The 21,977-nt window shown below is 45.1% G+C and overlaps 1 protein-coding gene across 2 annotated transcripts in view; it reads left to right on the forward strand.

The window, feature by feature from the left end:
- HIBADH (3-hydroxyisobutyrate dehydrogenase) overlaps nt 1-10,840 on the forward strand; it is a 111,480-nt gene extending 100,640 nt beyond the window's left edge. The window contains exon 8 of one of the 2 annotated variants that reach the window (XM_059073526.2): nt 1,753-2,060. In XM_059073526.2, coding sequence (XP_058929509.1) covers nt 1,753-1,911 — 159 coding nt within the window. In that variant the 3' untranslated portion in view covers nt 1,912-2,060. Of the gene's footprint in view, nt 1-1,752; nt 2,061-10,604 lie in introns of those variants that run through there. The other variant, XM_067042439.1, reaches the window with a different exon arrangement.
- Nucleotides 10,841-21,977: the final 11,137 nt, after the last annotated feature.

The raw sequence follows: 21,977 nt of genomic DNA on the forward strand, positions 1-21,977 counted from the left end.
GTTATGCTACTAGGTTAAAAATTATAGGCAGTCTTTCTATGTAGATTTTCTGTCGTTTTTAAGTAAATGCATCTTGCAGTTGTGCAGCAAAATGATGTTGACAATAGAGGCTTATCTGCTTGTCTGGGTATAAGCAATAATGTAGCTGTCCACATTTGTGAAGTGTGTGGCTAATAATTAAACTTGCTTTTTAGTGGAAGCTGTAGAAGACTTTAAGGTTAAGTAGATTTTCCAAATCTGTGGGTTTACATGTGAAAATTATACAAGTAAGCACAAAATACTGTTAACACCTATAGCATCATAGATATCCAAGAGGCTAGAGATTTAATCCATTCTTTAAACTTTGCTTATTTTTCCCTTGAATCATTTCCTCTTTTGAGTGGATGGTATCAATAACTACTCTGTTATCAAGGGTGTTCCTCAAAGAATACAAATAGTCCTCATCTTGCTTCTGTCTTCCTCTTTCATTGCTTGTTGGCTTTTCCATTGATGGAGGAAATGAAGATGGTAACGGTAAGAAGGAAGTCTTGGTTTTGCCACTTGTTTGCAGCACTTATTTAATCACAAATAAAATGAAATGTGGGGAATATTGTTTCAGTTAACCATGCCTTCATTGTCTTCCATCCACCCCAGATATTTCAAGGCTGGACAAGATTCCATTCTTGTAGTAGAGGATACCATTAACTACAGTTTAACTATAAAAGATTTACAATGTTAACTTTTGTCTGTTTTTAAACAACCATAAGTTTTCCAAAACTCTCTGAATGAAACATTAGCTCTCAGAGATGTTGAAGTGTTGTGAAGTTGATTGTCTGTTGCACTTGAAAGAAAATCCGTCTTCCTCTCCAGACATCATAGAGCTTCCGTGTTCCACCTCTGACCATCCCCCATCTCATTTCCCTCCCCAGCCCCTCATTGGCCTTCTTACTGTTTCTTGAGCATCCAAGCCATGCCCCCCCTCCAGGGGGCCTTTCCCTTGCTCTTCCACCTGCCTGAAACTCTCTTCCCCCAGCTCTCCAAAGAGCTCACTGCCCCCTCACATTCAGATCTTAGGTCAGGTGTCTTTGCCTCGGGAGGTCTTCCCTAAACATCTCATCAATCAGAACTCTCAGAACTCTCTTCCTTCCACCCCACCCCTTGCTATGTATGACTTTCTGACCCCTTACCCTGCTTTATCTTTCTTCAGAGCACTTGTCATTGTCTGGAAGTTTAGTATTTGTTTTACTGTCTATCTTCCACACTGGATAGTAAGTTCCTGAGAACAGTGACTTGGTTTTATTATCATGACTGCATATCACCAGGACTTAGCACAGTGCCCGGCACACAGCAGTTGTTAAATATGTGTTGACTAAGAGATTGAATGGATATTTTCATCATTGATAATTTCATCATGCTTAATTGCATAATGGGGTTTGTCTTAGGCTTACAGGCTTCTGTAGATTTGAAAAGGCATTTCTCTGTGTGATCTCACCTGGATAGGAACACCTGGCCGAAGTCAAAACAAAACAGATAGGTGTTGTGGAGGGTGGAGGAGTGGAGAGGCCACTCAGAAATCCAGGTTTCTCTCTGGAGCCGTTTTGCAGCTATAAGAGAGGATGTATAAAATATATAACTTAACATCGTGCTTGTAAGTATCTTATTTTTTCAGGCTTCAGTTTTTCTTCTTTGAGACCCAAGCATTAGGAGCCGCAGTTCTGAAGTGAGCCTTAACTACCAACCTCAATGTATTCCCTCCACCCTTGTTTGACTTAGGATCTGGGATTAGCACAAGACTCTGCTACCAGCACGAAGAGCCCAATCCTTCTGGGCAGTCAGGCCCATCAGATCTACAGGATGATGTGTGCGAAGGGCTACTCCAAAAAAGACTTCTCATCCGTGTTCCAGTTTCTACGAGAGGAGGAGACGTTCTGAGTTTGCCCTTTGGCTGTGGACACTGTTGGGAACCAAACTCTATCTTGGAGCCTCTTATAGCTCACTCCACAAGTAAATGGGCTTAATCAAAGGTCGCCTGTCTGCTTTTGTTTGTCTAGCTCACAATAAACCCTGGGATTTTTCACCCATTTTTAACTGCTTATTCTTTTTATCTATTTAGCAAACACATATTATCTGATTTTTTTTTTTTTTTTTTTTTTTTTTTCTTTCTGCAAGCCACTGATGGTCTCTGCTGCTGGCTGATAGACCTTTTGAAAACGTTTGATTCCTGAGCATCATGAGCTAAAACATTGCCTACTTCAACCAGGATATTATTTACTCCACTTTACAAATAAAGCCAACTTTTTTTTTCCACAGGATAAAACCTCTCCTGGAGGAAAGAAAAGAAATCGGTGTGAGGAAAGGAGTTAGAGAAAGGGGGGAGTGTAGTGAATTACTCCCCGTGTCCCTTAGAAAGTTTGTCCTGTTAACCCAGTGGTGGTATTCTTGCATTCTGAGGTTACCGGTTTATTTTCCAGGACTTGATAAAGCAAGAGAACTCCTTGCTGCATGCTGTGTAACTTGGACTCTGTTACATTACCTTGGTGTGCCCCTCTTGTAACAACTCCCAATACTCAGCAAACTTATTTTTTATATTTTTGCTTCCTTGTACATTCTTACTACATATTTTTTGACTTCAAAAGAATGACATCTAAAAAAAAAAAAAAAAAAAAAAGAATGACATCTTTAGAACTGTTTCAGAGCCTACGATGATATGTGCTTTAGATAGTTATTATATTATCCCAAATATAACCATATTATTTTGAATTCAAATAAATTTCTATGCTGATAATACTTTCTTGGAGTTTTTGTGTCTTCCTAACCCTTTGGTGAACAGTCAAATGATCTGACAAACTGGTGTTGCAGGCTAATGGGGAAAGGATGAGAAGAAAGGGAAGGGAGGGGAGGTCAAGAGGAACTGAGTGGGAGCTGACCGGCGGCCAGCCCTCATCCTCCTGCTCTGCCTGCGTCCTTAACAAGAATTTGTTGGAGTGTTTTCTGGGTTGTGGGTGCTATAGGAATTTGGCCTGCAATAAATGAAATATGTCCCAGTAGGGACCATAGTTGCCACTTTCCCCACCACAGCCCCTAGAAATACTTCAGGCGATAGGCCTAGCTACCAGATTTAGCAGAAGGACTGCTATGTCCATCATTTTCCTGGTGATCAAAAATTCCAGGCATTAGTATAAGTGCTGGGGCTGCAGTGATAAGCAAAACAGATAAAATCCTGCCCTTGTGGACCATAAATTCTGGTGTCTCGTATGTGTGTATGTGAGGAGGTGTGACAGACAAGAAATAAATGTTTAATATGTATGTCAGGTGATAATTAGGACCAAAAGGAGGAGTAAAGCAGGGTAAGAGAGATGGATGGGGAATCCTGGGGTATTTTATTAGGGTGGTAAGGGAAGTTATCTTTGTAAGGTGGCATTTGAGCAGAGATAGGAAGGAAGTGAGGGAACAAGCCATCCAGATATCTGGGGAAAGAACATTGTAGGCATAGGTAACAGGAAGTACAAAGGCACTGAGGTAGGATAACACCAGACGTGAGGACCAACGAGGCTGTAAGTGAAGTGTCATAAAATGAGGGAGGCCAGATCGTGTAGGACCTTGGAGGCCATGTTAGGATGTTGGCTTTTATTCTGAGTGACACAGGCAGTGTGTCAGTTACCAAAAGCAAAAGCTAACTGATACACTGCCACCCCCCAGGTTTGGTGGTTTAAAATAACAAACGTTTATTATTTTTCAAGATTCCCAAGGTGGGCTGTGTTATTCATCTGACTGGACTAACTCATTTGGAGCTGAAGGGTCTAGTTTGGCCTCACTCAGCAGGGACAGCTGGAATGGTTGGGGCTTCTGTCCACATGGTCACCCATCCTTCAGGAAGCTAACCCAAGTTTGCTGACCTGGTGGCAGAAGGTTCCCAGCAGCAACATAGGACAAGACCAAATGAACAAGCGCTTTTTAAGCCTCTGCTTGCTTTTTGGCTGTATTGTCCCATTGGTCAAAGTAAGTCACCTAGCCAAGCCCAGAGTTGACATGGGACAGGGACTACGTAAGAGTGTGGACACAGAGAGGGACAGTAGGGGGGCCATTCTGCAAACACCGTAATATCACAGCCAGCCCATGGAAGATTTTGTTCAGAGGATTGATGTGCTCTGAGCTACTTTTTAGAGGGATCACTCTGGCTGTGGTGTGGAGAATAGACCCTGGGGCAAGGGTGGAAGCAAGGAGTCCCGGTAGGAGGCAGATATAATAATCTAGGTGAGACGTGATGGCTGGGACCAGAATGATAAAGATGGGGGAGGCAAGAAGTCGTCAGATTCTGAACATAAAAAAAGATAGAGCCACTAACTGATGGATGGGTAGAGAGAGAGAAAAGGAGGAGTCAAGGATGACTCCAAGGTTGGCGGAGAAGGTGGAAGCAAGGAGACCCATCTTCTGTGAGAGGAAGATTGTAGGAGAAGAATTGAGGGAGGATTGGGGGAGGTATAGGAGAAAAAAATCAGGAGTTTATTTGAGGTGCCTAATAGACATGTGAGTAGAGAAAAACAGGTCCAAGGACCAAGCCCTGTGTTACTCTAGCTTTTAATGGTTGGGAACATGAGGCAGAACCAGTAGATGAGACTCAGTGACCAGTAAGGTAGGTAGAAAAACAGTTCTGGGAAGTGTCCTAGAAGCCAAAGGAAGACACGCTTTAAGGAGGGAATGCAAATTTGTATCAAAAGCTACTGATAAGTTGAGTAATATAAGGGCTGAGAATTAGTCATTTAGATTTGGTGAAATAGAAGCCGTTGACTCTGACATGTGCTTTGGTGGAGTGTTAGAAATGAGATTGGGAATGGGAGGAGAGAAATTGGAAGAAGTGAATAGAGACAAATTTCAAGTTTTGCTGTAAAAAGAAAACAGACAAATGGGATAGATACTGGGAGGGAACATGGGGTCAAGGGAAGTTTAATTATATTTTTAGGATGGGAGATGTTATGGGGTTATGCTGATGGAGGTGGAATGATCACATAGAGGGAAAAAGTAATGCACAAAAGAGGATACTTGCTAAGTGGTATCTTTGAGTAGTTGAGAGAGGAAGGATGGAAGCATGGATGGAGCTTTAAAAACTAAAACCCAGCACAGACATCATGTGTCAAGCTGCCGGTATCTCGTATGAAGGATAGAGTAGTATTGTAATTAATTATACAGTTTTTCAACAGAGAATAATAAATCTTAGTGCTGGAAAGTACTGACCTCTAAGCCTTACCCCTGTAAGTCACTCTCCTGACCATTAATTTTCTCATCTATAAAGTTATCATAAACAATGTAGCCTAATATTAAGTGCTCTTTTGTTTGGAAACTTGAAACAAAACATGAGTCAAAGACAATCACAGGTGTTGGCAAGCATGTGGAGAAAGTGGAACCCTCATACATTGCTGCCAGGAATGTAAAACGGTGCATCCACTTTGGAAAATAGTTTGGCAGTTCGTCGAAAGGTTAAACATGGAGTTACCATATGATCCAGCAGTTCTGCTCCTAGAAAGTGCTCAAGAAAAATGAAAATATACATCTGCACAAAAACTTGTACATGAATGTTCATAGCAACATTATTCAAAATAGCCAAAAAGTAGAAACCAATCCAAACATCCCTCAACTGACGATTGCATAAACAAACCGTGGTATATCCATACAATGGAAGGTTGGCCATAAAAAGGAATGAAGGGACTTACCTGGTGGCACAGTGGTTAAGAATCCGCCTACCAGTTCAGGGGACACAGGTTCGAGCCCTGGTCTGGGAAGATCCCACATGCCGCGGAGCAACTAAGCCCATGCGCCACAACTACTGAGCCTGCGCTTTAGAGCCCGTGAGGCACAACTACTGAGCCCGCGAGCCAAACTACTGAAGCCCACGTGCCACAACTACTGAAGCCCACGTGCCTAGAGCCCGTGCTACTCAACAAGAGAAGCTACCGCAATGAGAAGCCCGTGCACTGCAAAGAAGAGTAGCCGCCACTCGCCACAACTAGAGGAGGCCCGCATGCAGCAACAAAGGCCCAACGCAGCCAAAAATAAAATAGATAAATAAATTTATTGAAGTACTGATACACGCTATAACATGGATCAACTGTGAAAACAGATGCCAAGTGAAAGAAGCCTGTCACAAAAGGCCACACACTACTGTGATTCTATATGAACTGTCGGGAAAAGGTGAATCTGCAGGGACAAAGTAGATTAGTGGTTCCCAGGGACTAGGGGAGAGGGGGAAATGGGAAGTGACTGCTACTAGGTATGGGGTTTCTGGGGTGATGGAAAAGTTCTGGAATTAGTAGTGATGGTTGCACAACTTAGCGAATGCATTGAAAACCACGGAATTGTACACTTTAAATGGTGAGGTTTATGGTGTGTGAAATAACTTTGAAAAAGAAAAACTAAGGAAAAGTCATGAGTTAAGATCCTTCTCTATTGATAAGTGGTTCTCAACCAGGTTTTGCCCTGGGTGACATAGAGCAATGTCTGGAGACATTGGGGGAGGGGATTCTACTGGCATCTAGTGGGTAGAAGCCAAGGGATGCAGCTAAACAGCCTACAGTGCACACGACAGGCCCCCTCAATCAGAATAATCCTGCCCCAAATGTCAATAACAGGGAGTTTGAGAAACCTTGCTCAGGTGTATATTCCACAAGTATCTTAAACTCAGTGTATCAGAACCCAAGCTTTGCATCCTCCCCAGCAGACCTGCTTCTCCTCCTGGTCCCTGTCCCATCCAGGTTCCCAGGAGCCATCCTTGACTCCACTCTCTCCTCCACCCACTCTCCAAAGCGGATTCTAAATCTCTGGTGCCTACTTCACACCCTCATGGATTCCTGTCTAGAATACTTCCGTCTCTTTGTTGTTGCTTCTCTTTTTTTCCTAAGAGCTTTGCTGAGGTATAATTTTACATACAGTAGAATTTGCACATTTAAAATGTATGATTTAGTGACTTTCAGTCATCACCACGATCCAGTTTTCCATCACTGCCACCCCCTCCCTAAAAAGTCTCATTTAGTCACTCGCATTTGCTCCCTCCCCCAACCCCGAAGCTACAGGCGACCACCGATCTTTCTGCCTTTGTAGATTCGCAGCTGCTTCTTGGGCACCAATCTGGTTCTTCCTCAATTCATTTTTCACCCCGCTGCAAGGGAAGTGGAAGGCTGAAATTCACCTGCATCAAACTGTTTAGTCTCAGGTGCAGTGTGAACCCCTCAATTTCATGCTCTGGCTCCTATTTTACTTCACCAACGCTGTCGCCCTTTGCTTCCTCTGTGGTACCCTGTGGGCAACAGGTTGTGAATCACAGCACTTGCCATTTCCCGAGCATGCCATGCTTCTCACACCTCAGGACCTTTGCATGTGCTGCTTCCTTCGCCTGAAATGCCTGTCTCCTCCATTCCTGGCCGACTGGCTCAGGCACCATATCATCTGAAAGGCCTTCTTCGGCCACCTCAGCCTGATTCACTTCCCCTATGTTTCCATAGCTCTTTGTTGATACAGCCTGCATCATAGGACTTCTTACATTATGTTTGCATTATGTTCATCTGTCTTCTACAACAGACTGTGAGCTCTTTGAGGGCATAGAATGTGTCTTATTCAGCTTTGAGTCCCCCTGTTGAGGACAGCACCTGGCATTGAATAAGAGCTCAATAAATGACCAAGTGAGTGGAAGCGGTGGCATTGCATTTGTGTTAGGTCAGCTACAAACTGCATGAACTTTTCCCTGAAAGATTCTTCCTTAGCAGATCAAGTTTATTTTCCTTTGGGTTATAAATGATGCAGTTTGCTAGACACAGAAGCCTTGCAGAGTGTGGATCTTTTACAAAGGTTTAGTCAAAAGGTTTGCTTATGCTGTTTGACTGAAGAAACTTATGGGGTCAAAACATGCATTTTTGATAGCAAGCTTTAGTCTCATGTTTTTATGCACTTTAAACGTCAACTTGCATGCAGATAAAGCACACATATTCCCCTTTAAGGAGCACAGCAGTTCCGAATGGGATCTTTTATACCGTGCTGCCTAGGCCTTGAGGCATAAGGTAAATTTCAGAATAACACAAGTTTGATTTATTTAAGGGGTTCTGTGAATAGTTAGGTGTTTGAGAGACTCTTTTGCTATCCTAGTGATCTGACACCATGTTGATGGAGCATATGCTCAGGCACAGCTGGGTCCATATTTAAGTGAACCCCAAATGGTTTGGGTCTACTCTTTGGCCATTCTTCTCATTGCAGGGAGTTTGATCTTGACTTGTTTTCTAAGCACTCAGAAATGTGTGCGATCTGTCTGCTTCCTATGGGGGGTGGGGGTGGGGCGGGAGAGAAAGGCAAACCCGGGCAGAGAATGGGGGGCGGTGTTATCCAGGTGCATAAATCCTACCCAGGCTACTGTCAGAAGCCTGCTGCTGTTCAGGAAAAGCGCACAGGTTACCACCAGCCTCAGCTGCAGTAACTGCCCCCTTGGGCATTCTCAGATGGCCAGCCAATGGGGAGTCATCTGCCTGAGTAGCGTCGTTAGCCATCTTTCAGTTCAATTGAAGAGGGAGCTTAAGGACATCATAGGGATTTGTAACGTTCCATGCAAGGTGTCAGGCCCATAAACCAGCACGTCCATCGCGCCAGTGTGCACGGGGAATCGTCTCTCGTCAGTGGCAGAGAGATTGAAGATGACCTTTTACTATTTAATTGTATTCATCATTTAATAATTCAAGAATACCTAAAAGGGATGAAGACTTCTTCATTCAGACTAGAATTTGACTCTCTCAGAATGTTAATAGGAAAATACAGTAAAGCTGAGGCGCTTTGCAAGCAGCCTGTAGGGAGTGACTTCAAGTGTCCTGGTTCCCAGAGTTGCCCCTGGCTGGGAGACAGGAGACCTGCGTTCTAGCCCTGGGTCAGCACTCACCTGTCCAATATCATGGCTCAGTTTCCATCTGTGTAAAATGAGGGCATTGCACTGGTCTCCGAGGTTTGTTTTAGCTTAAAATTCTTATTCCTCTTAGTTAAGGGTTTAAGAAAATGTGAAGCATGTGCTTCTGACAGTTTTTGGACTCTGTCTGGTTAGGGATTATTTATTGCTCATATAGCCATTTCATGTATTAGGGTTTTTGGGTTTTTTTTGTATAGCTGGGAACAGATTCAGAGATCAATACATTTTTATTAATGATAGTCCGTCATGCCTGGTAAAGAGATGGCAAGAGAGCTCATCTAGAATGAGCCACTTGAATAAACCTGACACACACGCTTAGCTCCGAGCTGCATTTTGGCAGGCCTCTCTGTAAAATAATGACATCGGGAGAGGGAGAGACTGTGGAAACCTTCCTCACAGCCAGACTCATAAAATCGAAGGGCAGGTTTGGGGTGTGTTTCTCAGCCTTGGCTGTATATGCAAATCCCATGACTCTTTGAGTGTAGCATTTTATCTTCAAAAGGACAAAATTTGGCATTTGCTATAGTCATTAAAAATGATAAATGCCTAAAATGCTTGAGAGATGGGATTATTGTAGGTTAGAACAAATATTGTTTCAGGACCAAACGCTATCCTACAGTAGAAAACTTCTCACTGACATTGTCAAATCAGAAAATAAAACATCCTTCATTATTTTCCCTTTAAATCATAGGAAATTGGGCATAATTATCACCAGTTCTCCTTATAAACATGTATGGTCTGGCCCTTTTGGAGGTGGATTACTCCTCCTGACTCTGAGAAGAGATAGCTTTGTGCCCTGAAGGGTTAACTCACCTCCAGATGGAGCTTCTCAGCCCCTCTGAGCAGAGCTCAGATGATATCAATTTCGCTATTCTTTTACATTTGTTTTATGCCTGTTGAACTTAATTTTCATTCCATTTATGGATAGAACTTGAAATAGTCTATGGTAATTTTAGACAATTTGAAGCCTTTCTCCAGAAATTTCACATTAGAGTTCCAATCTCAGAGACCCTAAGGGCAAATGTAGCTTTAATCCCTCTCTCCTCTTAATGACCTTAACCCTGACCCCAAACCTGCTCTCTATAAGTGCCAAACATGATTCATTCTCCTTGCTTGATTTAGTTTTGTCCCTTTAATGAGCCAAGATGACCAGGGGAGACCTGATAGCTTATTTGTGCTAATATAAGTATGCTCTACTAGTTAACTCCTAACTCATTTATTTGGCTTTTACTTTTGCCTAGAATTGACCCTTTGTCTCAGAGATGAAAAGACCATATTTTAGACAAAGGAGATGCAAACAGTTAACATTAACAAGCCAGTCAGGAGGCAGACACTACCCAGGAATGAGAGATAAAGCAAACTGCTCGAGAAGGAGAGAGTCTTTGTATTCTGTGCCTCTGCACACAAATATGTGTACCATGTTATAGATAACAGTACAAACGTTCATTAAGAACATATTTTATTGTACAGTTACGCCCTAATGTGCTCTTTCGCAGAACCACTTTCCTCTTCTGAGTTGTAGGAGTCATAATGTCTCCAGGTTAAATATTTCTGTGCTTGCGACTTTGCGGTCTGAATGTCTTATTTCTCCAGCCTCTGTAACGTAATTTCTGATCCTGTTTGTGTGTGCAGGAATGCTTTTCTGACATAGTTTTTAATACATATTATCTGATTTTTTTTTTCAATTTTGCAGTGGCATACCTGGGCCATCAAGGACGCTTGGAAAGTGATAAGCAGGAAGAGACTTTTAAAGAGATTTACGATAGGTTTAGTTCCCCTGTTGTCCGCCTCTCCACTTTCAGCCCAACTCATTTTGGGTTGGTAGGGGTCTGACCATGGGGTTCTGATAAATGTATTTTTATCCTTGTGAATTTATGCTTGCTTCAGTGTCCAAAACAAAACACTATTAAAAATTGTTATGACTTTGAACAGTGGCTTGATCCCTGATTATGGCCTTTCCCGGCCCTCCCGTTTAATTTCTGGCTGGTCCAACTAGCGGCATTAAAAGCTGCCTCTTTTGACGTTGCATGTTCCCTGAGTTGCACTGTGCTCATAGCAGTTTAGTCTGGCCCCTTTTGTAGGTCAGTGACACCCTCGAGCTTGTATACCTGTGTCACCACAAATCTTAAAAGATGCAATTTTCTTGGCAGCTTCATCCTCCTAAGATGAATTGGAGGGTGGGAGTGAAGGACAGGGTTCTAGTCTCCGTGTTAAGACCAGGGAGGGCAGACGCCTCTGTCCTCCCTCACTCGGGCCCTGGGGAGACTGCTGGCTTGAAGGACTCTCTGAAAGAAGGATTCCATTAGTGATATTAGTCACACGCTGGCATTTTTGGTTTTTAAAAACAAGCTGCGTGTTCTTTTGAAAATACCTGGTTGTGCTTCTCCTGGAACAGTACTGACAGCATCCTTCATCCATGGTACAGCTTGGCGCACTTGCTCTCTTCGTAAGAAATAAAACTTCAAAGAAAATTCTCCTCAGGGTAGTCAGAGTTACCTAATCTCCAGCTCTTTAGAGTTGGGGAATCTTTTCTTATGTTAGCCCTGTTATGCCAGATGGTTTCCTCTTTTTTTTAAATTTTACTGACTGATTGATTGATTTTTGGCTGTGTTGGGTCTTCGTTGCTGTGCGCGGGCTTTCTCTAGTTGCAACGAGCAGGGGCTACTCTTCGTTGCGGTGTGTGGGCTTCTTATTGCTGTGTCTTCTCTTGTTGCGGAGCACGGGCTCTAGGCGTGCAGGCTTCAGTAGTTGCAGAACGTGGGCTCAGTAGTTGTGGCGCCCGGGCTTAGTTGCTCCACGGCATGTGGGATCTTCCCAGACCAGGGATAGAACCCATGTCCCCTGCATTGGCAGGCGGATTCTTAACCACTGCGCCACCAGGGAAGTCCCCAGATGGTTTCCTCTTAAAAAAAGAAATCATAAATGAATTATGCATGGTCAGGTGTTGTCATCTTTGCAGAGAATTTTCTTTGCGTAATGTCCTATCTGATGTATTATATGCTACATAATCTCCACCAATGTATACTGTGGTCCATAAAACTGCCATACTGTTTTCAGAAACTAGTTATTCACAAAGTAAACCTGAGACAGTGCTGTTAATAAACACAGATTACAAACAAGAAGGTAGTAAGTGGAAATAATGCACTCATTTAAGAGTAATAAAGCCTTTGATCTTACTTTGAAGGAAAGAGTCTATGTTTAAACTCCCCATTCAGGGACAGCCAGATGCCCATAAAGAGCAGTGCTTTGCTTTGATAGAAAATCACTGAGGCCTGTCTAGCAGGTCTGGTTTGTAAACAGATTAGTTAAGGGCTCATCAGGACTGATTTGCATAGGATTCAGCAAGCCCCAGTCACTTTTTCAACCTTAATGAGCAATGCCGTTTCAGGTTAGAAATTACACCATTTTTTTTTTTTTTCTAGCTAGAAATCTTAGGTAATTACTTTGTGGGAAAGGGAAAGAATATTCATATGAAGTGAACCCTTGCTTTCTGCAGCTAATGGGAGAATGATGACCTGTTCTGCTTGCTCCAAATGGTGAAGGATATAATGAAGGACGTAGGTTATGAGTTTAAAACTGGGTTACAAAAAGGCTTTTCTCCCTTTCTATGTTATTTGAGAGATAAAGGAGGATTAATCTGAATTATCACAGAAAAGGTAACATGGAGCTGCAGACTCAGACCACAAATATTTATTTACCTTCAGAAGTTTCTGGGGGACCTCTTTGGAGCCAGGCTGTGTTCTATGGGCCAGGCTTCCCTCCATCAGTGCTCAAGGCAGACAGAAGCCCTGCCCTCACGGAGCCTACCTTCTAGAGCCTACCATTATGGAGAAATGGGCACCATAGAGGAAAGGAAGCACACGTTCTAAAATCTCTGCTAGTTAGCAGAGATGGCAAGACCAGTATTCCCAGAGAGAAAAGATCCTCTGATCAGTCTAACTGCACTTTTATTTTTGATTTTCAGAATAACTAGTAATTGCCTTGCTATCAGAAATCAAGAATATCTTCTCTCCTTAAATTTTGGAGTGAAGAAAATGTCAAAAGAAAACCTTTGCTTACTCTGATCCTTGAATAGAAAACAAATGGGCAGGGCTTCCCTGGTGGTGCAGTGGTTGAGAGTCCACCTGCCGATGCAGGGGACACGGGTTCGTGCCCCAGTCCGGGAAGATCCCACGTGCCGCGGAGCGGCTGGGCCCGTGAGCCATGGCCGCTGAGCCTGCGCGTCCGGAGCCTGTGCTCCGCAACGGGAGAGGCCACAACAGGCCCGCGTACCGCCAAAAAAAAAAAAAAGAAAACAAATGGGCAGCTCAGTAGAGACAACTGAGAACTTTGAAAATAAACAGTTTCTAAAGAAAATGAAATGATATCGGAAGTTTTCAACTCTGACCTTCCGAAAGGGCAGTGAATTGATGGTAGGCAGCGGTCTGTTTCTTTGGCTTGCAGCAGCATCGTTCTGCTTATGAGAGATGCTTTCAAGTATTGTAAACGTTGGTGACACTAAGTTGCTCATTTGGGAACTTGGGTTTAAATAATAACCTTCAGCCTCTGTGTCTGGCCTTGTCAAGGCCAAGGACCTCAACCTTACCCTGCTTCCTAGAAGCCAGATCAAATCAGCACACTCCTATAAATGTCACCTTGGAGACATTCCACTCTGAAAAAAAAAAAAGTTCCAGCTCTGGTAAGTGTTAGAAAAAACGCCGGGGACAATTTCATACGGACTTGGCCAGGACTCCAGGTCCTGTCCAGGTAATTCAGATGGATAGGGAGTGTAAAGGGAGGCCGTGCCCTCTGTTTCTCCAGATGGGTTTGATTAGGCTGAGGAGGAAGAGGAGGTCTTGTTGAGTTGCCTGCTTGTGAAGATTGCTAGGGAGAGGGTTCCAGTGAAATCCATTTGCGACCAAGCAAGACACCTGTACTCCTTAGGAAAGCTGGGTCACATGCATTCTGTATCTCTCAAGGGAACATACATGAGGCCTTGGAGGGCCTTACAGGTCCCTTTCCTGACACTCCCGTCCCCCGCACCCGCACATGTACACACACACGGTATTTCCTCATAGGGAGATCCCCCTCCAACTTGCCCTTTTCTACATCTCCCTCAGCTTCCACGGGGGAATACACCTGACGGCGTCTTTCAGGCAGGTGCACTCGCCTGGGAGGAGCCCTCTACGTGGGTACTGACAAGAGGGCTCCAACCTGCCTTTCAGGAGTCTTTGACACCTGGCAACACCTACATCCTAGACGCACAACAGTGGGAATCCTGGCTCTTCCACCTCCTCCCCCTCTTTCTATAGCCATCTCTCTCCAGCTCACTTCTTCCCAGCTCAGGCCAGCCTGAGGCAGATCAGCAAGACCAGTGCCTGAGCAGACGTCCACATGGAGCTCCATGCGGGCACGGTCCGTTGTGCTTACATGTGTCCCAAGCACCCAGTGCAGTGCCTGACACATAGTATAGACTCACTAGATACTTCATTTGTTGGGAGAATGAATGAATGAATGAGATACCAGTTTTTTGTTATAAGCATCCCCAGTTTTTATTAGTAATACTCTGACACTCCCCCTCCTTTGGAACACCAGGAACAGAGCCAAAGCCAAAGCTCCTGTGGGCTCTGCTGCCGTGGGCTCTGCTGCCATGGGCTCTGAGCACGAGGGATTGGAGGGGTTGGAGGGAAGGGGACTGGCTGTGGTGGGGCAGGTTTGCCAGGTCTCAGGAAGCCTGAGGGGGCGCCATCTGGGTGCTGCCCCAAGCTTTGGAAGCTCTCCTGAGTTAGCAACAGCACTTAGCCCCTGTTATTAAGGGCCCCAAGGCCAATTCCAAGGCATCAGGATTACACATGTAAAACCACTAGCCCAGCCGCTGACCTATCCCAGTACGGCTGTATCTGGATGCTGGCAGGTAAAAGCTTCGACTGGATTCACAGGCCCGTTTCGTTGAAATGCTGCTTGGCTAATCACCAAGCTTAGGGCACATGGAAACCCATCGTAGCAGAAAGCCAGAAGCTTTGCTTAATCTCATTTTCCTGGGTTCATATACATGAGCGACATAGGTTTAAAAACTTACCACCTTTATTTTACAAACTTATAATCAAACTTTTGAAACTAATGAAAGCCATCCTTCATTCCCTCACTCACCCCCTGCATCTTTTAACATGGCAACACTGAAGCCGGATAGTTGGGCCATAAAGAGGTCAGGCGTGAGCGTGAAGCCCTGCTTTACCATCTCCTGGTGTGTGACCTTGGATAGGTGACAGCCTCCCTCAGTCTCAGTTTTCTCATCTTAAAATAGGGATGATAACATTACCTACTTTATGGGGGAGTTGAAAGGCTTTAAAAAGACAATATATGTGCAGCACGTGGCACAGTGCCTGCCACAGAGTAAACGCTTTGACCCAGTCATTTCATTCCGAGTAATGCATCTTAACGAACTAATGAAACATTTGTTTGTAATTCAGCACACAGAGATATATTTACAAGTGTACTCCTTCATCTTAGCTTATTGACAAGTGGTTCAGTGCCTTGTCTGTGCTTTAGCCTCCTTCTCGGGCTCTTTCCAGCCAAGCTTTGTCAGGCCCAGAGTCAGCTGGTGAAGAGGTTTGGCTTTGGAGGTGGGAGAAAGGTATGAGGAGCTACTACAGGACTAAAGGAACCCCTGAATTCTCCCTACATCTGTTAAATTGTCAATGGAGGCACAGCATGGCCAGTGAAAATTATCCATCCATCCTTGCTTCTAGCTACCTATAGCCCTCCTAGTTATTGGAGAGGGAGTACAAATGATTGTACATAGGCAGACAAATATGATTCTAGGATAAATAATAGAGCCATAGAGAATAAAATACAGCTACTGTGTGCAGCCAGGAGAAGACGGAGTCAGGAATAGGGGAGAAGAGAGAAATAAAGAGAGAGCTGCCTTTATTTGGCAGCTAGAGAGACAGGGGAAAGAATAGTGACTTTGGAGTATGGCAGACTTATATTTTAATACCAGCATGGCATTAGCACACTAACATTTCTAAAGTTTAGTTTTTTTATCTTTGAAATGGAAAAGCAGTTCATAGAGCTTTCAGGAGAAATAAATGAGATGAAAGAGTATATATTAAAACATCGGACCCATGGAAGATACTCAATAAAACTCAGTTCCAGGGCTTCCCTGGTGGCGCAGTGGTTGAGAGTCTGCCCGCCAATGCAGGGGACACGGGTTCATGCCCTGGTCTGGGAAGATCCCACATGCCGCGGAGAGGCTGGGCCCGTGAGCCATGGCCGCTGAGCCTGCGCGTCCGGAGCCTGTGCTCCACAACGGGAGAGACCAGCGGTGAGAGGCCCGCGTAAAGCAAAAAAAAACCAAAAAACAAAAAACAAAAACCATCTCAGTTCCACTTTCAAATATTTGGTCCTGTTGTCCCCTCAAGAAAACTGTGTGCTGTACAATGTGTGTTGATTTCAGATTCAGAGGACATGATCAATGTAACACATTTAAAATTATTTTATGTCCCAGATGTGAATGGTCTGGTTTATATAGTTTGCATACTTTTCATTATCTTAGTGAGATTTTAAAGCATTTACCCTTGTACTAACCTTGTCGATTAAAGACCCTGTTGTTGATTGATTCAAGAAGACGTTGGTTGAATAATGAAGAAGTAGATTAGTAAGGCCAAGAGAAACATTTTAAAAATGTGATCTCATGAAAGGTGGTGCTTAGGCCTGCAATAATGCACTTGTGTTTATCATCATGGTGAGTTGTGTTCACATCTATTGCATGACTGACAGAGGGCTTTGAAGTTTACTCAAAATCCAACTAAAAAGGCTGCTCAGATTAGGGACTGGGGGTGGCATAAAACCTGCTTTTACCCAAATGTCCCATGCAGATAAGCAGCAGGGTCGAGGGAGTATAAAAAACGGTCCTCTCAGCTCAAGTCTTCTGTTTTACTTCCTTCTGTCCAGAGTATTTGCTAAAGTAATTTACAGTTTGGAAAGCTGTGATCACCCTACCTGAAGCACTGAAAATTCATGGTGAGGCTCCAGCTTATCACAGGCAGTAAAGGCTCACAAACTGTAATGGACTAAAAGAGCCATTGCCCAAGATACCACAGAGGCAAAGCCCTTTTTTTCCCCTTAAGATAAGTGTGTAGTCTACTGGATATTTTTAGAGCTCACATTTTTATATTATGCTTTTTGATTGCGTTAAACCAGCTCCAAGGTTGGCTTTCATGTTTGCAGTAATGTACCCCTTGTCTTCCCTTTATTTCCCATCTCACTATAACCTCTACCCCAGCGGGGCGTTTTGGTGTTGGAAGAGAGTGTGCAGTTTGATCCATCCTGCAGTTAGAACAGGAAAACACATGTGAGGAAGATGATGTTTGCATTCAGTCAAGAATTAGCCTTCTGGCTTCCCTGGTGGCGCAGTGGTTGAGAATCCGCCTGCCGATGCAGGGGACACGGGTTCATGCCCTGATCCGGGAAGATCCCACATGCCGTGGAGCGGCTGGGCCCGTGAGCCATGGCCGCTGAGCCTGCGCGTCTGGAGCCTGTGCTCCGCAATGGGAGAGGCCACAACAGTGAGAGGCCCGCGTACCACAAAAAAAAAAAAAAAAAAAAGAATTAGCCTTCTAATTTCAATAGCAAAATATGCATCCCAAACTTCAGCAGCAGTGGAAAGCAGCATTGTTGGAAATGACGCAGCAGGAAACTTACTTGCTGAGTTTAGAATGATTACCAACTTCCATCATACTACCTTCTAGTGAAATGTAACAGTTTCTTGTAAGAGTCATAGACATTATCCAAAACCAATCCGTTTAGCAAATGATGGCATTTATTGATGCCAGAGAACAGATGTATTTAAAAACCCCAAGAGTTCTGCTCTAAAAAAAAATTAAAGAAAAAAAGGTTGCCTCAAATATTACAGTATCCTGAAACTTCAGAGGCCTTTGGTCGTGTCCCTTTTGACCATCTACATCCACTCTCTTTCTAAATGCCATAGAAAGGAAAAGGGCTAGAAAGTAGCACTGATTTTGCTTCTTTACTGCCTATCTTTTGGACAGGTTGGAAACCTAGTCTTTGTTGGCTTTGTTTGGTTTAGGTTTTTCTTTCTTTCCAAGTAAGTAACAACAGTTACCTATCACCTGGCTCTTGTGGACCTAGGACCAGCAGGAATGGCATCACCTGGGAGCAGAACCCCAGCCGCACCCAGCCCGGACCTGCTGAATCAGAATCTGCAAAATAACAGGATCTTTTCACATTCAGGTCTGAGAAGAGCTGGTGACTGAGTAGGGCTCAGCCCATGCTGTGTTAGGGGATACTGTGTTAGGTTATAATTAGTAAGTTTTTAGTCTGAAGAGGTATTGTTTGGGAGCAGAAAACCCAGACTGAGAGCACTTCCAAAAGCAGAAGGTTTACTGATGGGCTATACATGGACCTGAGCTGGAATCTGAAATCCAGATCCAAGGCAGCTCTAGGGAATGGGCTGCCCTCTGCTTCTGCTGCCTCATAACTCTGTCTTCCACTTGGCCTATCATGGTCCCTCTCCGAATACTCTTTTCCATCATCACGTCCTTTCAACTTCAGCTCATATTGGTGCCTGATTTCTTCCATACTTGCCCGATCAGATTCTCAAGAGCTAGAATCTGATTGGCCCAGTTCAGTGTTCTGCTCCCAGCCACCCATAGTCACTGGCCAGCCTATGGACTGGACTCTTCGATCAGCTCAAGGGGAGGCAGATGGTCTGCATAAAGGCTGCTCCTTGACCGGCAGGCAGGCAGGGAGTCCTGAGAGGTGGGCTCCTGACCACCCATCCATCTAATCACAGCTTTTAAGAAACACAGCATGAAATTCTGAATGCATCTTGGGAGAAAGCACTTACCTGCTTCCCAAGGCAAATGTCCGTCTGAGCCAAGACAATAGAAAACCTTCCTAAATTCATCTATTGCCAGACCTATTCTAGGGTAGGAAGGAGGGAAAGATGTGTATGGGGAACTGAACACTAATTTTAAGATCTTCTGTGGGCCAGTTCATTTTAGAGACATATCATGACAAGATACAAAACTATGTAGATGGGAGCCTGGTGAGAGACAGTCACACTGGTTGAGATTTGCTGGGTGATTATTCAGAAGACCGGCCACCCCCTTATATCTCTTCCAAGAGCCTAATAGCATAGCTGACTTTATGAAGCCTGGAAGAAATTGCTGGAGAAAATTTTAATGTTTAAAAATTATTACTGAAGGATTTGAAATCTTTAAGAATTCCAGGAACTTGAGTATTTCTAGAAAACTGTAAATCCCAGAGCAGATATATCAGCCATCTGGGGACCAAAAACTAACCCCTTTGACGCTGTAACAAGGTAACCTGACTTCGTGGAAGCCCCGTAGTCTCATTTTAAAGGCACCGCCTGGAGTTGGTTACAGGCTCCAAAAACGGGGATGATTTGGTTTGTGGGGCGTCTCTCTGCTGGTCGGGCCCCTCCTCCCTCCTGGCTCAGCCTGGACCAGATGGCAGCAGAACTGATCTGCTTCCTGTGCGCTCTCGCCTCTGCCTGTCCCACCCACGGTGCGGCCTTCCTGGGGCACAGCCACAACTCGCAACTCGGACCTGACCTGCTCAGCCTTCAGAGGTTGCCAGGCAGCAGCAGGCATTTCCACTGCCCCAGGCCAGCCACGATCTCACCTCTGTGCACCTAACCACAGCCCCTGTCATTCTGAAGGACTTCCGGCCCCGATGTCGCATGTCCCCGCCTAGAATCTCCTCTGATCTTCATCTACCCAAAAGCTGCCCCCTTTCAAAGTGGGTCTCCGATGCTGCCCCTTCAGGATCCCCGTCCTGGTACTTTTCCTCTCAGCAGCTGTGACTCTCACACGTCACTTCCCTTTGGGGTTTTGTGGATTGTTCAATTTTAACTCAAAGCATGACATTCCTTTCCTGTTGGGTCAGAAGTCCCTTGAGAGTGGGGACCTTAAGCCTCACGTGGAGCATGCATGGTACGAAACCAGAGGGATAGAGTAAGGCCTGTAGCATCTGGACTCCGACTTCTGCCAGAATTCACACTCCTGGTGGACTTGCTGTGGCTTGCGTGGCTTTGGACAAGCCACTGGCCTCTCCCAGACTCAGCTTCCAGATCTGTCAGGGAAGACAAGAATTGTACCCACCTCACAGGCCTGGTGGAGGATCACTTCTGAAGCACCTCTCAGATTCCCATGCGCCTCTCACACCATCAGCTGCTGCTCTGGTGGTTACAGGAGATGCTCAGCAAGGGCCAGGCCGCAGGCAGCTGTGGCACCAGGATGCTGGAGGCTCGGGTTCTAGCCAACTGCATTCACCTGCTCCTCCGTGAAGGCTTTTATAAGCTTCAAGGCTTTTATAAGCGCTGCTAACAGGCAGGATTGCTGGGTTTGAGTTTCACCTCCTCCCCAAAGACTCACCTTCTGGAGGAGGTGCTAATGAGCAGTGAAATGAGCACCAGGTGGGCTGTAAGGGAGGCGGAGGCAGAAGCAGGCAAGGAGCTTGGACAACCCTCTGCTGCACGATCAGCTCTGGAAGCTGCCAGACCTCACATCCGGGAGTCCCGCGCTGCATCCCACTTGGCACCGAGAGGAGAATAACTGTGCAGGGTCAGAGCAGCAGTTCTGGTTCTGGAGGAGTTCTGGAAAGAAGCCCAGGTCACGCCTCTCTCTGTCTGGCCCTGTGAGTAAGCTCCCAGCCCCCAGCTTCCACCCCAGGCATCCCGGTGTTTTAATAGCTGCTCTTTCTCTCGAGCAGTTACCATTTTTATTGATCACCTTCTTGACAGAAATATGCAGCCACAGAATGTTCCTGGCAAGTGGCAGACTAAGAGTGCCATCGGTGGTGCAGGGACTCCAGTCTCCTGTTCCAGGGTCATGGCCAGAGCAGGCAGGCCCAGGACTGGCAGCTTCCCAGACACCCAAGAAGCCAGTGATCTCGCTCTGTGTGTGGGGAAGAGTGGAACAGGAGGGCTTTAGTGAGCCTTCCCCTCCCCTCAACCCACAGGCGAACGCGGGGCCTTGAAGGGACAGGCCTTCCCCCAGAGGCAGAGAGGTCAGTGGCTCTCAACACTGCTGCACATGAGAACCACGCGGGGAGGTGTTTTTTTAAAAAAATACAGATGCCCAGACTCCATCCCCAGGGTTTCTTATTGAATTGGTCTGGGTTGGGGCCTGGGCAGCCATGTTTTTTAAAACTCCCAGGTGATCCTGGTTCAGCCTGACTAGAACAGCGAGGACACCACATGATATGAAAGAGAGCACAGCCCTCGGGGTCCAGCAGACATGGGGATCCCCCTGGACCACTGATTAGCCGCCAATCCCTCAGGCAGAGGCCCAGCCTCCTGGGTCCTTGATTTCTTTAATCGGCAAAGGGGAGGCGCTGCTGCTGCCATCCGTGAAAGCTGTTGTGTGGTTAATTGAGGTGAGGCGTGTACAGCACTCAGCCCTTAGCAAAGTCTTCCTTTATCTTTGTTTGTAGGCCTACACTTTACAAATAACAGAGAATTCACTTAAGTAATAAGAAGTGAACACACTCTACAGTACTTGGTCTATACTTCTTTACCCTGTTGAGGTTCCACTGACATTAAATCAGAGATTCTCAGTGGAGGAGGGAAGGAAACATGTTCCCTCATGAAGGCACATCAGAAAGCAGGTAGAGAAGGAGGCCCAGTATACTTTGGAAAAATCATGAAATAGGCTTGACGCCAAGAGAGACTTAGATGGGCTCTATCTCCCATGTTACCTAAGTGGCAGTCTTTTACAGTGGGCAGAAAGCATGCCTGACCTCTTCTATGGAGGGAGAGGCTGTATCTTCCTAGGCTGTAGGCTATACAAAATACTTAAAAAGTAGTGTGGGACAATGTTATTCATGCCTCTGCTTTGCTAGATGTGCAGAAATATGAGCGACCCACGGAGAATGGTCTCCTAACAAGTCTATGCTCTTAATACCCTACACCAGGGTCAGTAAACTATGACCCAACGGCATGAGGCTTGTGTTTTCTACTGCCTGTGTTTTTCTACTGCCAATCTGCTAAGAATGATTTTTTTTTTTTTTTTTTTTTTTTTGTACGTGGACCTCTCACCGC

Source organism: Kogia breviceps, chromosome 9 (assembly GCF_026419965.1).
Source record: "Kogia breviceps isolate mKogBre1 chromosome 9, mKogBre1 haplotype 1, whole genome shotgun sequence".
Taxonomy (NCBI): Eukaryota; Metazoa; Chordata; class Mammalia; order Artiodactyla; family Physeteridae; genus Kogia; species Kogia breviceps.